General features: G+C 44.8%; 1 protein-coding gene across 1 annotated transcript in view; it reads right to left on the reverse strand.

Annotated features, from left to right (window-relative positions):
- KIF1A (kinesin family member 1A) overlaps window positions 1-17,530 on the reverse strand; it is a 140,071-nt gene that overhangs the window by 119,190 nt on the left and 3,351 nt on the right. Inside the window, exon 2 of the mRNA XM_084846837.1 lies at window positions 7,824-7,984. Coding sequence (XP_084702963.1) covers window positions 7,824-7,929 — 106 coding nt within the window. The 5' untranslated portion in view covers window positions 7,930-7,984. The remainder of the gene's footprint in view (window positions 1-7,823; window positions 7,985-17,530) is intronic.

The following is a 17,530-nucleotide window of genomic DNA, read 5'->3' on the forward strand; positions in this document are numbered from 1 at the left end:
CCAGAGGCTGCTCAAGCTTTCCTGCAGCAAGGCTAGATGAATACCTGAAGTGGTGATGGGATACGTGTGCAGAGGAAGCTCTCTGAAAGCAGAAGTATCAGACCTCTTTCAGCCAGAGGGCCGAATTTTGTTTTGGAGAAGGTCTCAGGGGCCACATTCGAGTGGCAGGCAGGGACGAAGGCAAAAGCGGCAAGGCCAAAAACACCAGCATATTTTGGCGTAAAGCTCTTCCTGCCGGTTACTAAGCCTTAGAAGAGGCGTCCCAACCTTTCAGACAGGGGAAAAATGTGCAAGAGCCAAGAAACCACCAAATTATCCGTGGCTGGGTCCAGGGAAAGGGGGCATGACCATTTGGGGAACCCCGGAGGGCCAGACTGGGACCCCAGGCAGGCTGCATTTGGCCTGCTAGGCTGCAATTCCCCACCCGTCATTGAATAAATACAACAAAGCTTTTAAAAAGGCATAAAATGGTACAGGCAGAGAGGTGCTGGTGGAGGACTTGTGAAGCTCGTGTCATTCACATCACAGGCCACATCAAAGAGCCACAGCAAGTGCTGCACTCTCTGTGAAAAGAATCACATTTTCCCAGATACAAAATATTTTGCTTGGAAAACTTGATGCTCCCTCAGTACCTTGAGGGAAAACATCTGGACCTTCCATATCAACAGAATAAAGAACCGCACAATTATTATGAGAACAGCCGATTACGTGAGAAGGCCTTCCAGCTAGCCAGAAGAAGTTCCCCATGTTACAAGGTCTGGATCAGGGAAATCCAGAGAGAAAGGAGCAGAGGACAGTTTCTGTGGAAGCCACATGACATTCTGTTCAGCCACACACTTGCCCTAGTGAAGACCTCACTCTGGGGAGAGAATGTTAATGTTCCTTTGGAAGCAATACAGGGCTCCTTTTTCTCTCAGAGAATGCAGAGCATGCACCATGGAGAAACTGCCCCATATTTGGCTCTTAAAAGAAAAAATAACAAAAGCAGGATTGGAGGATGAAGGAATTTCAGGCTAATTCCGGAAGCTGACTGGAACGGCTGAATTATACTGCCTGTCCCAGCAATAACAGAGAGGAGTTGCAGGGACACAGTGGGGGGCCAAGAGCCCTAGAGAGAGTGATCATTCAGTGCAAACAAAAGTGTGATGCTGGGAACCAACATTCTGTAGCAGAAGCCAAGAGGCCTACAAACAGGAATGCAGAAATATTGATCCTTTCTTTCCTATCTCTCTTTTTCCTCCCTATTTGAGCCCAACTGTGTTTAATCAATTACTTCTGGGAAGAAAAAGAAAACCTCTCTTACAGCGGTGATTTTGTGCAGTCGGACTGTAACTAATCCCGAAGATTGGTATCTTCTCCTCTCAACAGAGCTTTTCTTATCTCTACAGAGATTTAATGGCAGCCAAAATCAAATAGTTATGACTGGATTTTAAGAAATTGTGGAGCATCGCCAGCATGTCTACAGTAGGACACTGCTCTGGTCCTACCATCCGTGCAGATCAGTGAAAAAGAGGACCCCTGAGGGCAGGCAGGAGAAATGAAAATAGGGTTAAGAATTTCTATAGCAGCCTTCCCCAGCCTGGTGACCTCCTGATGTTTTGAACTACAACTCCCAAGATTCCTGACCATCAGCCATGTTGACTGAAGTCCACAACATCTTGAGGGCAGATTGGGGAAGGCTGTTCTATAAAAATGATTATGGAAAGAGAGATTGTGTGTATGGAAAAATGTAGACAAAAATAACAGCTTTCACTTTTGAATTTCAGTATGTAACCTGGTACCCTCCAGATGTTCTGGACTACAATTCCCATAATCTCTGACCATTGGCCATACTGGCTGGGGCTTGTGGGAATTGTAGTCCAAAACATAGGGAGAGCACCAGCTTGCTTACTCCTGGTTCAAGTTATATAGAGCTGGCCAAGGAAGATGTACTCTTCCCACTGTCTCTGTCACCATCACTGCTAATTGTTGCCCCCACCTGCTGCCTCTGTACAGCGCTGCCTGCAGGCTTTTGATGGCCCTTGGGCAAGACACCTTCAATGTCGCCAACTGCTCCTCCTCATCATTGCTACCACTTGCTGACTTGATAAGCAGAGAGCCAGGGAGCAAGTGGGTGGGGGCATCTGCTGCTCATCCTTCTCACCAGCACTATTGTCTGGGCTGGAGGGAGAGGCAAGCGAACAAAGAAGCTGCAAGGGTGAAGAGGAGCAGCAACTCCAGGGCGCTCTTCACAGCGGGCCCCTGCTGGAGCGTGGTCCTTTGGCAGGTGTCCGTCCACACTTATCCTTGATGCCAGCCCTGCCTCTGTACCACTGCTGCACTGCCACTCAAGCTGCCTGCATGCTCATTTATGTAGGACTTTTTTTAAAAAAATGCACATGTGTACAGATTTATTTATAGGGGCTGTGGTGGCTTAGTGGTTAAGACGCTGAACTGCAGACCGGAAGGTCGGCAGGACAGTAGTTCGAGACCCGAGTGCCGCGTGACGGAGTGAGCTCCCGTCTTCAGTCCCAGCTCCTGCCAACCTAGCAGTTCGAAAGCAAGAAATTGCAAGTAGATAAATAGGTACCAGGGGCCACGGTGGCTTAGTGGTTAAGACGCTGAACTGCAGACCGGAAGGTCGGCAGGACAGCAGTTCGAGACCCGAGTGCTGCATGACGGAGTGAGCTCCCATCTTCAGTCCCAGCTCCTGCCAACCTAGCAGTTCGAAAGCAAGAAATTGCAAGTAGATAAATAGGTACCGCCTCGGCGGGAAAGGTAACAGCGTTCTGTGCACCTCGGTGTTCAGTCATGCCAGCCACATGACCACGGAAGCGTCTTCGGACAGCACTGGCTCTTCGGCTTAGAAACGGGGATGAGCACCGCACCCTAGAGTCGGACACGACTGGCTGGGGACACCTTTCCCTTTACCTTTTTACACATTTATTTATGTAGGACTTTTTTAAAAAATGCACACGTGTACACATTTGACTTAAATTAAAATGACAACAGTCAAAAGTAATGGTGGTAGTTACCATGGCAGAAGCACACCGCTGCACAGAGGCCTTTAGATGCCTACCTTAGCCAATGTTATATTTGGTTCATGAAACACAGATCAATCATATTTCCTTATGACTCTGTGCATAGGGTTGCTAGGTCACAATCTGGAGATTTGCACTAAAACCACAAAATAAGCGTGATTCTCGAAGGCAGCTAGAGTTTCTTCCAGTTGTTCGTTCCCCCTAACCTTATGTCAGCTCTATGCCTGCCTGCTAAGTGGCATGCCTACAATTCAGCTCACTATAGCATTTGTGGAAGAGGGGCAGACAGAAGGAGCAGAGAAGGAGAGGCTGAAAGAAGCACATATGCTGCTTCATCAGAAGTTTTAAAATGACAGAGCAAATCTTGGGGTTGTAACCTGGCAACCAGAACTGCCAGCTCAGTGAAAGGAAATGGCCTCTGCCTGTAAACAAACGTGACACCACTCTTGTGAACAACGCCACATTTCAGTACATTAAATGGCACTTTTTGACGCTGCGCATATGCAGGTGGCGTCGTCACCACTTATAGCAGATGGGACTGGAGCACCGGGTGCCACCAGGAAGGCAGCAGAAAAGGAGCAATGGCAATCGGATGGGGAGAGGGAGGGGCTCAGCAGGTCTGATATGGCCATGGTGTCCAACAGGGATCCAAAGCTCAAAAACAAAGGAGAAATGAGAAAGCTGTGTACTGGGGGCCTCACCCTTGGGTTACCTCTGCTGTGCCTCTCATGCAGGAGGTGGGGAATTTCTTCTTTTCAGTTGGGGGAAAGGGGCATGGCCACCTTGAGAACCCCAGAGGGCTGGATTTGGCCACCAGGCATGAGGTACCCCACCGCTGCTCAAAGGACACTGAATAAGAGCCATGCTCAGTGTGGCAGATGTCTTGCAGGAGCTACCCATCAGCTCTGCAGGATGGTCTACAGTGGAGGCTGGTGCCTCTGATGTCAATGGGGCGGTAAATCCACTCTGGGTTTCAGTCAGAACCCAAACACACCTTGGTTAGCTCCTTTAGAGTTCTGACTGGTTCTGACTGAAACCTGGAGTGGATTCACTGCCCCACTGACATTGGAGCCACCAGCCTCCACTGGTGGTCAAGAGGGAAGGAGAAAGCCCACCCTTCCTGGTAACCATTGAAAGGCGGATGTGAAGGCAGAGGAGATCTCAGGCAGTCCTATTCACATGTGGGGCTTCTGACTGGCTAGCCACTCCTGCCGGAGGCTGGTAACCAGTCAGCAACCACATGCTAACTCAGTGCTGACTCAGACAAGCCCTGCCCCCACCAGTAAGGCCCACTCCTCCCCCTCCCCCAGATTGCCCCACAACAGTGGTAGGTGCCAGTGCTAAGGAATCCAAGGGTACAAGAGGAAGGTATGACAGGTTTGCATAAAGGACATGAGGTTCCTCTGGCTGAGACAAGAATGTTACAGTGTCATGTTGGACGATGTTCCATGGGGGTGGCACAAAAAGTACCCCGAGGTTTACGGAGGTGCAAGAAAGTAGCAGAAGATCCTCCACATGGACTCCACTTGAAGCTCATCAAAATACAGGACAACGGCCACCTCTGTTTCCAACAATATATTCTGAATATCACTAACAGAACCCTTCTTCTTTAACTGGCCATAGAGGGTTATATCCAAACTTATATACTGTCCAAAGAATTATTCAGAGGAGGCCAGCCAAAGAGCCCCCTTGCCTATGGATATGCACCCTATATCACTTCTATAAATGTCCCCTTCATGCCCAGATTAGGCCAGCAGTGAACAAAGTCCCATCTCTCCAAAGAGGTTTTCTGTTCACAGATATCCTAAGCCATTACTTCTTTGCTTGCCCTCCACTACCTAGCACTTGATCATACTGAACTGCTGAGCCATTATGGGCCATGCAATCCAGTGAGACTCTAAAAAGAACCAGCATTCATGTCCGGCTGAGGGGATTAGCTACTCATTTTGCTGCTTGTTGTCGCTGCCTTTGTCCTATGGGCAATAAAATCCTCACTGTCAGCAGGTCTCTGGGGTCACTGGCTTCCATTAGCATGCAAACAGCCAACAGCAGCAGCACTGTTCAGAAAAGAAGATGTGCCCTTAAGCAGCACACAGGAAGGGCAAGGGTCTCTCATCTCTTCAGTTCCCTCCTACTTGCCTGTTGTATCTCCCTAGGCTGTAATTCATATCATGATGCTGCTCCATCTGATTAATTTTTGTTGTATCTGTAACTGTTTATTAATTTACTATTTTAATAATGATTTTAATAGTTTGGCATATAAACTGCTTAGAGCAGGGGTAGGCAAACTTTTGGGGCCATGGGTACATTTGGCAGTTTGAGAAACTGTCATGGGCACCACCACAAAATGGCTGCCATGGGAGGCATGGGAAAGGCCAAACAACCTGGCCAAAAGCCTGAGTACAAGGCAGGGCTGGGGGCTGAGCCCAACACACTAAACAAGTCCTTTGAACTCACAGTTCTCAGCACCAACAGGAATCTATTTCACAGCAATCCCATCCACTGGTAAAATAATATGTTAATTTTTTTAAGTGAGAGAGCTAGGGCACTTTGGTAGACACCAAGAAAGGTGTTCGGGGGCACATTGGTGCCCATGGGCACCACGCTGCCTACCCTGGCTTTGCTACATCAAGTGATATGGAAGTATTATTATTATGTCTAGGGGCACAGCAACATATTCACAAGGGAAACACAGGGCTCCTACCTCCCTATTTACCTCATGAGGCAAATAAAAGGGCAAAAGAGCACTTGCAGGGGAGAGCTGGTAGGTGGGCTAGGGTGCTTAACCATTTTCCTGCCTGAACCTCTCCACCACCAAGCCACTTGTACCGCTGTGGGACCCAAATACACACAGATTCAGAACCATGGTGGAGATAAAGTGGTTTAGTATATGTATGGGGGTGGGGGAATTGTCTGGTTGGGGAGGACAATTCCTCTCCAATCCCCTTCCTCATGCCCACATTGATCCCTCAAGTCTCTTCCCCACTTTCCTTTAAGTCCCACTTACATGGCTCATGCCTCTGAGAGCAGCACCACACTGGCTGAGGGGGAGGTTTTCCCCTTGGCTGCTTATAGCAACTTCAAGGGGGATGGGGGGATTTAGATCAGGCCATGGAAAGGAATGAAAGGATTAGACACCCCCGCACCTCTCTCTCTCTCTCTCTCACACACACACACACACACACACACACACGTGGCATGGCCCTGATCCAAATCCCACCCACCATGACTGCTTTTGGGAGCTGCAAACATAGGGTTCCCACATCATATCTACCTTGTCTCTTAGCTCAGTAATGTATGGAGCATCTAGACACATTCTGAGAAGCAGTTTAACAACAACCAAGAGCAGTCAGGAGCAGTTAAAGAAAAACAAAAAAAAAAGGATTTTGATTTCTAAAAAGAATAGGTAGCAACAAAACAAGCAATTTCAGAAATGGAAAGATAAACATTAATTCTATGTACTCATTGGTATATTGCCAAGCTGTTTCTAATTCTTAATATGTTGCTGGGTGACAATTCAGATGCTCACACAGTGATATCAGTTGTTATGAGGGAAAGCAAATCCTCCGGATGGGCATTGTCTGACATCCTCACAGACAAAAGTCTCTGTTTTTCAAAACACTTCTGGGAGGCAAAGCTTTCTGATGGAGCTCTTGTCTCAATTGGGCATGAGGATCAGAGCTTAGCAACATTTGCAAATCTGGGCCAGCCAACAGGCAAGTGGCTTGAAGGAGGCATTCACTCCCACTTGTCCATTGTTGGTGTTAATTCTTAATGGCTGAGGCAGATCAAATCAGGAAATAGTATAATATCTAGCAGGATGGTGATTTCCCTTAAATAACTCCAGTTGCTGGATATTTAATCAGTGGGGCTTGAGGAAGAAGCATATAAGCAAGCAATAAGGGGTTTGAGGCAGAAGTTCTATTCTCACTTTGTTGTCCATGCTCTGACCAAATGTGTGAAAGGGGGGAAGGATCGCACCAGTTAACCCCACCACCCCGACTTCATTGCATCTACTGTCCCCACGCTTGACTTCCATGCATTTGGCCAAAGGTGAAAACGGACTCTACGAGCATAAAATTCATATGTACATAGAGCCTGTTCTCACAATCAAGCACCCTGGTCATGCCAATGCTCCTGATCACGTGTACAAGCCCAATACACATACAACTGTATATGCCTAGATCCCATTCCCACCTTTGCCTGCAAATGCAGAGGTCAGGGGTAAGACGAGCACTGCGATCCTGCTCCCCCTCCATGCATTCGGTTAATGTGTGGGCAACAAGGTGAGAATGGGGCCAGAATCACTGGGACACCTTTTGCTATTTTCTGGAACGTGAATTGATCAGCCTGGTATCGTTGAGATCTTAGGGTCAATTTGTATTTTAGAGATATCTGGGTGACAGGTAGCCAAAATGGCTTCCACATCAAAGTGGGTAACTGACCCCATCTCCCAACTCCTCCACATGAGACAGCAGAAAGCCTCCACTTCTTGTGGAGCTACTGTAAATTTTTCTGCCATTATTAGGAAATGGCACAAGAAAAATAAACAGATCACAGTACAGTGATAATACACTCTCTCCTCGCACCCCAAATCAGCACCTCTCAGGGGCTTGAAGTTACGGAAATTTCGTTCAAGACAAGGCTTAAGTGTTGCTATTTGCTGTAATGCAATTGTAAAACCTCAATGGGTAGAGGATACTTCCACACTTTCTCCTGGACTAACAGCAATCACAAATTACAGAAGGGAGGTGCAAATGCACTTTGAAGAGTATCACATAAAAAGATGCAGCAACTACTCACTTGTGGTGTTTCCTGTCATCTGTATGATACATTTGGAATCCCTGCTCATTTCCCGGGAGTTGAAAGGACGCACCCGCACCGCCACCTTGACAGAGGCTCCTGCCATCCTGGTGATCTGAAGGTCTTGCTCCTCTTGCTAGGATTGTACTCCTGAAAATGCCCTGGAAAAAAACAGCAAATTGAGGTTAGGAAAGTCTCTTCTAAGGCTCTGCATGCTCCAGCAAGTGATTACTGGAGAATGCAATTGCAGCTGGGTATCCAGGTAGTTCCCCTTCATGGATCACTGCCTTGTTGTGGCGAAGGGGCTTGCGTAACTCAGTGAAGCAATAAGCTATGCCGTGCAGGGCCACCCAAGACGGACAGGTCATGGCAGAGAGTTCTGACAAAATGTGGTCCACTGGAGAAGGAAATGGCAACCCACTCCAGTATTCTTGCCAAGAAAACCCCATGGAATGTATCACAAGGCTAAAAGATATGACGCCGGAAGATGAGCCCCTCAGGTCGGATGGTGTCCAATATGCTACTGGGGAAGAGCAGAGGGTATTTCCAAGTAGCGCCAGAAAGAGTGAAGCGGCTGGGCCAAAGCCGAAAGGACACTCAGCTGTGGATGTGTCTGGTGGTGAAAAGAAAATCCGATGCTGTAAAGAACAATATTGTTTAGGAACCTGGAATGTCAGATCAATGAATCAAGGTAAGCTGGAGGTGGTCAAACATGAGATGGCAAGATTGAACATCGACATCTTGGGAATCAGCGAACTAAAATGGACAGGCATGGGCGAATTTAATTCAGGTGACCATCATATCTACTATTGTAGGCAAGAATCCCTTAGAAGAAATGGAGTAGCACTCATAGTCAACAAAAGGGTGGGAAAAGCAGTACTGGGGTACAATCTTAAAAATGATAGAAAGATCTCAGTATGAATCCAAGGCAAACCATTCAACATCACAGTAATTCAAGTCTATGCCCCAACCACTGAGGCCGAAGAAGCTGAGGTTGATCGGTTCTATGAAGACCTCCAACACCTTCTAGAACTAACACCAAAAAAAGATGTCCTCTTCATCATAGGGGATTGGAATGCTAAAGTAGGAAGTCAAGAAATCACTGGGATAACAGGCAGGCATGGCCTTGGTGTACAAAATGAAGCAGGACAAAAGCTAATAGAGTTTTGCCAAGAGAACATGCTGATCATAGCAAACACTTTTTTCCAACAGCACAAGAGGCGACTCTACACATGGACATCACCAGATGGTCAATATTGAAATCAGATTGATTATGTCCTTTGCAGCCAAAGATGGAGAAGCTCCATACAGTCAGTAAAAACAAGACCTGGAGCTGACTGTGGCTCAGATCATGAGCTGCTTCTTGCAAAATTTCGGCTTAAATTGAAGAACGTCGGGAAAACCACTAAACCGTTCAGGTATGACCTAAATCATATCCCTGATGAATATACAGTGGAGGTGGGGAATAGATTTCAGGGATTAGACCTGATAGACAGAGTGCCTGAGGAACTATGGACGGAGGTCCGTAACATTGTTCAGGAGGCAGCAACGAAATCCATCCCAAAGAAAAAGAAATGCAAGAAAGCCAAGTGGCTGTCTGATGAGGCTTTACAAGTAGCTCACGAAAGAAGGGAAGCGAAAAGCAAGGGAGAAAGGGGAAGATATACCCAACTGAATGCAGAGTTCCAGAGAATAGCAAGGAGAGACAAGAAGGCCTTCTTAAATGAACAATGCAAAGAAATCGAGGAAAACAACAGAATGGGAAAGACTAGAGATCTCTTCAAGAAAATTGGAGATCTCAAGGGAACGTTTTGTGCAAAGACGGGCATGATAAAGGACAAAGAAGGCAGGGACCTAACAGAAGCAGATGAGATTAAGAAGAGGTGGCAAGAATACACAGAAGAACTATACAGGAAAGATCTGAATGTCCCTGATAGCCATGATAGTGCGGTCACTGAACTTGAGCCAGACATCCTCGAGAGTGAAGTCAAGTGGGCCTTAGGAAGCATTAGTAACAACAAAGCTAGCGGAGATGACAGTATTCCAGCTGAGCTATTTAAAATCCTAAAAGATGATGCTGTTAAAGTGCTGCATTCAATATGCCAACAAATGTGGAACACTCAACAGCGGCCACAAGACTGGAAAAGGTCAGTTTACATTCCAATTCCAAAGAAGGGCAACGCCAAAGAGCGTTCAAACTACTGCACAATTGCGCTCATTTCACATGCCAGCAAGGTGATGCTCAAAATCCTACAAGCTAGGCTTCAGCAGTATGCGAACCGAGAACTACCGGAAGTACAAGCTGGGTTTCGAGGAGGCAGAGGAACTAGAGATCAAATCGCCAACATTCGCTGCATCATGGAGAAAGCAAGAGAATTCCAGAAAAACGTCTATTTCTGCTTCATTGACTACGCTAAAGCCTTTGATTGTGTGGATCACAACAAACTGTGGCAAATTCTTAAAGTGATGGGAGTACCAGAACACCTTACCTGTCTCCTGAGAAACCTGTACGAGGGTCAAGAAGCAACAGTAAGAACCAGAGATGGAACAACCGATTGGTTCAAAATTGGGAAAGGAGTACGACAAGGCTGCATATTGTCACCCTGCTTATTTAACTTATATGCAGAGTACATCATGAGAAATGCCAGGTTGGATGAATCAGAGGTTGGAATTAAGATTGCTGGGAGAATTATCAACAACCTCCGATATGCAGACGATACCACCCTAATGGCAGAAAGCGAAGAGGATCTAAAGAGCCTCTTGTTGAGGGTGAAAGAGGAGAGTGCAAAAGCTGGTTTGAAACTCAACATTAAAAAAACTAAGATCATGGCATCTGGCCCCATCACTTCCTGGCATATAGAAGGGGAAGAAATGGAAGCAGTGACAGATTTTACTTTCTTGGGCTCCAAGATCACCACAGACGGTGACTGTAGCCATGAAATTAAAAGACGCTTGCTCCTGGGGAGGAAAGCTATGGCCAACCTAGACAGCATAGTAAGAAGCAGAGACATCACCTTGCCAACAAAGGTCCGTCTAATCAAAGCTATGGTTTTCCCAGTAGTAATGTATGGCTGTGAGAGCTGGACTATAAGGAAGGCTGAGCGCCGAAGAATTGATGCTTTCGAACTGTGGTGCTGGAGAAGACTCTTACGAGTCCTCTGGACTGCAAGGAGGTCAAATCAGTCCATCCTAAAGGAAATCAACCCTGAGTGCTCATTGGAAGGACAGATAATGAAGCTGAAGCTCCAATATTTTGGCCACCTAATGTGAAGAGAAAACTCCCTGGAAAAGACCCTGATGCTGGGAAAGACTGAAGGCAAAAGGAGAAGGGGACGGCAGAGGATGAGATGGCTAGATAGCATCACGGATGCAATGAATATGAACTTGAGAACGCTCCGGGAGAGAGCGCAGGACAGGAAGGCCTGGAGTGCTATGGTCCATGGGGTCACGAAGAGTCGGACACGACTGAACGACTGAACAACAACAATCCAGGTAGTTACACACGCTGTATTACTTAGAAACAAAGCCAAATCTTCATCACCTCTGAACATGGCTGCCAGATACCTTTTATTTTAAAGGGGAGTTCTATAAGGCTAATCTGCAGCTGGAAAGAGACAAAAGGTTCAATGGCACCTTAGAAGCTAACTTTTTTGTGGTATGAAGGTTTGTGAGTAACCATGGTGTGTACATTAAAGGCTCAGAAATGATGAGCTACAAGAACCTCCCATTATTAAGGAGAAAATTCTCTCTATTTCTTCTCCCTGTTATTTATTTATTTACAATATTTGTATACCACTTCACATCCAAAGATCTCGAAGCGGTGAACAGCAGATAGGATAAAAGAATAAAGACACCATGTTAAATTAATTAATATTTTTTAAAAGAATGCCCTATCGGTGCCATCCATCTACAGCCTTATACATTCCCTCCCCCTGATCCATCTCCCCACCCAGTATCAAAACATCAACATTTTCTAGAACAAATTATTAATGTAACACCCTACTTCTATGTCCACGATACACTCTTTGTTCTTCTCTCTGTCTCTCTCTCTCAGACATACACACACACACACACACACACACTCCTCCCTTGTTAGTCTCCATCATCATATAAGATTGCCAATTCTATGCTTACCCCATCAGCAGTTTTTAATGACTGTCATTAAAGGAATGTTTTTAATGAATGTCAAAGGGGAAATACTTATGTCAGTGAATTCCAGCATTCTTGCATACATACTTATCACTAGTACAGTCTTTAATCATGGCAGATTTGTCAGTCATGTATCCTACCTTCTGATCAATTTCTACTCTGAATTTTATGAGCTTCTTCTGCATTTCAGTTGCACATTTAATGGGAAATACCTGCGCATGCAAGGTCAAACTGAAGAATACTTTCAATTTCTGGACCATTTGGCATTTGAAGGTAAATTAGGGCCAGTAAGTCTGACATAAGGCTTAATTTGCTCTTTGATAAACAGTTTGAAATACAAGACCTGAAGCATCACTTGTCTCCACATGTGCTTGGCCATACACTAGGATCAGCTCACCTGGCCCCTACTCCCATGTAATTTTAGCACCAAGTGAAAACCTTTTTGTCTATGCTACTCTTTTAAATTGTGTTGTTTTCATTATTTCAAATGTGTATTGCTGTAATTTTAATTCTTTGTAAGACACCTTAGGGATTAGTTGATAAATCCCATAAATAAATAAATAAATAAATAAATAAATGTTGTTTAATAGCATTTTGACTGTACTTTCACCATCAGTGATTCAACTGTCACTCTTTTTAGCTAGATTTTCTATTTTACTTATCAGTGAGTATCCAAAAATGGATTTCTGACTGAAAGTAGTAGAGATGAATGGATGAGGAATTTATGCAGTACAAATACTGACAGCCAAGTCAGGCAAGTTGAAAGTTAACCTCGGGCACTAGCAGGCTGACATTACAAAATAAACAGCTCTCCCATGATCAAATTGAATATCAGAATATACAGAACAACATTACTCTACACCACAAAAAGACAAGGCAGAAATCGGAGATAAATTATATGGCTACAGCACCTGATCAGGTCTTTCAGCATCACAGTGGACTGGTGCCATTTTATAGCAGGTGTAATCATCACACCACCTTCAAAACCACCAGCAGCATATGATTTTTCTTCTTGGCAAGATTTCTTACCCATTAAATCTATGAAGCGTTATCTATGCTTCCTAGAGCACAAGAGTAGATAAGATCCCTACCTGAAGATACCAATGCATCTCCGTAATGTATGGGGTAACATTTGGCAGTCAGAGAAGCAAAAGGCCCATCAGAACACACCAATTAATCCTGGTGGATCAAGTTAATTTATCAAGGATTAGTTAACAAGATTTTCCTTTAATCTGTGGCACTGTCTACTTTTCTGGGGAGAACCTGAGCACTTCCTGGCTGGCCATCAGCTAGCTATTGGGCGGGGTGAGGAAGGAGCAAAAGAGAAGTGGAATAGTCCTAAAAGCCTCAAAAAAGGGTATTCTGCCAGCCGCTTGACTAGAGTTTACGAAGGTTATTGCCAAAGATGTCAATGGAGAACAGCAGCCTTCACTTTACCTTCTCCCATGCTGTGCAAGCAAAGAGGCAGATAATGCTCTTACCATGTTATTCACATTTACGCTAAGGTTTGAGGAAGACAGAATGTGTGGGAATAACTGTCATGGCACAAGAAATCAGAAACACCAGTTCCCACTTTACTAAGGTGATTTCCTTAGTAAAGATGCATATGTGGGGAAGGATCTCTCCCCAAACATTGCCTGGGCCAGGGTGATACCACAGTAGGTCACAATGAGCTACGACTGTTCAAAAGAGAGGAGGAAATTTGGAAGATGCCTGCACTGAGCAGGATGTTGGACTCGATGGTCTTATAGGCCCCTTCCAGCCCTACTATTCTATGATTCTAAGATCCAAAGCCAATTGTAGTGGGGCAGGATCTCTCCCCACACGTTTTCTGTCTCTGCAAGCTCCTCTTTCCAAAGCTGGTATAAAATTGCATCAGGCTGGCTTCCCTGCACATCTGAGTAACATAGCTAGGCCTCCGGGGCCCACCCCCCAGGTCTGTTTTCAGTATAAATAATTCAGTGAGCTAAGAGCAGTGCTCTGCTCTGCTCAGCCATATCCAGGATTCTCTGCTTGCTGGTGGAACAGCGGATGTACCAGAGAAGCCAAGGAGAGATCAAAAGGGAATGTCAGAGGAAAGCACATTTTTGATTGCTTTTCTTCAGCGTGATTCAGCAATGGAGATATTTGTTCTGAATTTAGGGTGGCCATGTGTGCTGCATTGCCAAGGACAGGCCTCTATTTGAAGACATCCTCTATTTGAAGGGCTGTCCAGTCCAAATCCAATTTAAAGATAAAGAGCCATAAGAAGGGAGAGGCAGTGGCCTTGAGGCTGCCCGTCAACAGTTGCCACCTGGTCAGCAGACTGAGCAGGCAAGCACACAGGTCACCTAGTCATAGTCATCCCCACTATGGTGAGATGTGTTGTATTTCTATTTAAATTATAGCAATTATTTCTAAATATGCATCTATACATTTAAATTAGCACATGCAAATTTTATGCAAATCTGTATCCTCTTTTGTTTTGTCCTTTTTTCAGAATAATGCAATTCGTGTTTTTGGCTATGTGTAAGTGGCCACCCTAGTTCTGCTACAAACTCAGTGGCTACTGCCCTATTCCACACAGCCCTGTGCTGTATGAACCATCCTAAATAATGGAGGAACCAGACATCTCTGTATCTCCACAGCCCACTCTAGCACAACACTGACATCTTGTTCTTAAAGAGAAAAGAGACAATGGCCTGACAGTAACACATTCGCTAGTGCTCTCCATTCAATCTTTGGAGAAATCATACAGCTCTGCAGATAGGGTTAGATGTACCCTGACTGTGTGTCACAGAGATCATAGAGTTGGAGGGGTTTTTGAAGGCCAACTAATCCAACCCCTTGCTCTTTGTGGGAATCCAGAACTACAGCATCCCCAACAGACGGCTGTCTAGCCTCTACTTGAAGACTTCTACTGAAGGAGAATCCACAACCCCTCTTGATAATTGGCTCCACTGTCAAATTGCCCTCACTGTCAAGAAGGTTCTCCTAATCTTCAACTGAACTTTACCTTCTGGTAACATAGGCCCAATAAAATAGCCACTTCATATTGAACACCCTGGCAATGTATCTTGAGGGACTATGACTAAAAATATTGGTACTCGAGATACCTAGCTCTTGTAAATCAGCCACTAAGCAGTCTCACTTTAGTAAGTGTTGACTATTACACTCAACATTAAGTGATTTGGGTTGTTTTGTTTTTTAATGGTCAGTTTTGAGGGGTCAGATTCTTGCAGGACTGGCCCAACTGCAAAACTGTTGAATGTTTCAACTGCATTAAGAGGGCCAACAGTTTCACTACCTTTACATGGGGACACATTTTTCCCACCTTGTACCAACAAATTCAGCTTTCTGCTACTACAGCCTAGAGAAACATAGTCTGCTTGTGGATAGCAGGAGCACTTAAAACAGCCAGAAAATCCTCCACCTGGAAACACCATAAAGATATAGAATGATACATTTTGGTGACCCAAAGGGATCTCTAGTTGGACCCCCTGACAGCTGGGTAAAGGAAATGTTGCAAACTATCCCCAACAGATGGGTATTTCCTGCCTCCAGTTGAAAATTTCCACAGAAATTTTACCATTTCTTTTAACATTTCCTCCATTGCCAAATCATTCTTACTCTCAATATGTCCTAAATCCAATATACTGCAATTTCAGTCCCTGCTTCTTTTCCTTCCCTCAGTCATATTGCTCAATTGTTATTCTCATTTTCCTGAATGGTATATAAAAGAATTTAAACCTGAAATCTAGCACCTCATAATTATTGTTTGTCTCTCAATTGTCTCCAGTTTCTCTGCAAAATGATATATCTGGAACTGGACATAATACTCCAGCTGAGATCCAACTAGTGCCAAATAGCCCCGCATTGTACACATAATTCTTTTGGTAATATAAATCAAAATAGCATTTGCCTTTTTCTGCAACTATCTCATGCTCTTGACTCATTCAGATTGTGAATCATTTTTACCCACAGTATACAGCTGGTATCCTACATCCCTAGAGACTGAGGAAGGGGCTTTGCTTCATGGCAAGGCAAGGCAAGGCACATATATGCCTTGCACATATTAACTACTTAGAGATATTTTAAAATATGGACAGCAGTATATAAATTTATTAAATAAATAAATATTGTACCTGAAGTTCAATCCCTGGCATTTCCAGATACGGTTTTTTTTAGGGCTGGGAAAGAGCTTTCTGACTGGAGACTTGCTGCTAGTCAGATAGAATGTAAGAAGAACCATGCTGGCTCAGACCAAGGGTCCATCTGGTCCAGCATTCTGTTTACACAGTGACAAACCAGCTGCCCATGGGAAACCCACAAACAGGACCTGAATGCAACAGCACCATCCCACCCATATTCCCCAGCAACTGGTGTACATAGGCTTACTGCCTCTGCTACTGGAGGTAGCATATAGCCATCAGGACTAGTAGCCAATGATAGCTTTATCCTCCATGAATTTGTTCTGACCCCCTTTTAAAGCCATCCAAGTATCATGGGATGAATCCAAGCCAAAGCATCATGGGGTAAACCTGGGTTCTAGTATTATGAGGGAGAAAAATGACTCCCTATCCACTTTCTCCATAGCATGCATGATTTTGTACATCTCTATCATGTCTCCCCTTATTTGCCTTTTCTCCAAGCTAAATAATCCCAGCTGTTGCAACCTTCCCTCATAGAGGAGTTGCTCCAGCCCCTTGATCATTTAAAGGTGCAATCCTATGCAAGTTTAGACAGAAAAAAGTCCTACAGCTCCCAGCATTCCCCTGCCAGCCATGCTCACTGTGGAATGCTGGGAGTTGTAGGACTTTTTTCTGCCTAAACTTGCATAGCATTGCGCCCTTAGTTGTCCTTTTCTGGACTTTTTCAGACTCTATGGTATTTTTTTTTAGGTCTGGTGACCGGAACTGTACACAGTTTTGCAAGTGTGGTCACACCATAAATTTGTGTAAGGGCAGCATGATCTTGGCAGTTCTCTTAATTCCTTTCCTAATTATGCCTAACATGGAATTTACCTTTATTAGCTTGGACAGATCAGTGGCCTGACATAGTAGAAGGCAGCACTTTACATCTTCACTGCTTCTTGCCCCATGCTTTATTTTTATCTCTACAGCGACCCTTTGATTATACTGTTTTGTGTATCAAGTCTCTGCAAGTGGTTCAGAAGAAGAGCTTAAATGTTTGCATGGAAAGGATAAAGGAAGCCCATTTATGGACGACATAGCCAAGTTCTCATAAGACACACTGAAAATATACAACAATGATTGTGGAAATGAGAACTAGAAATGATCCAGACAACCTTCCTGGTCAGAATACAGTTGTCTGAGGACTGCATAGACATTAGTATCTAGGGCTTACTCCTCCCTCTCTACATTTTGGTTGTGACCTTCATCCTCCCCTAAGAGTTGTGAAATTGTAAAATATATAGAGAATGTAGAGCACTAGGCCTGTCCTACCTTGATGTGAGGAAATGCATCAAAAGAAAGCTAAGACCGATAAGGAGTGATGATGGAAAGTCACTGAAGTCACTGCAGCAAACTGGAGCTGAGCCAAGAGGAACACTCTGCATT

Source organism: Heloderma suspectum, chromosome 3 (genome assembly GCF_057233095.1).
Source record: "Heloderma suspectum isolate Gila_16-S chromosome 3, 16-S_ref, whole genome shotgun sequence".
NCBI classification, from domain to species: Eukaryota; Metazoa; Chordata; class Lepidosauria; order Squamata; family Helodermatidae; genus Heloderma; species Heloderma suspectum.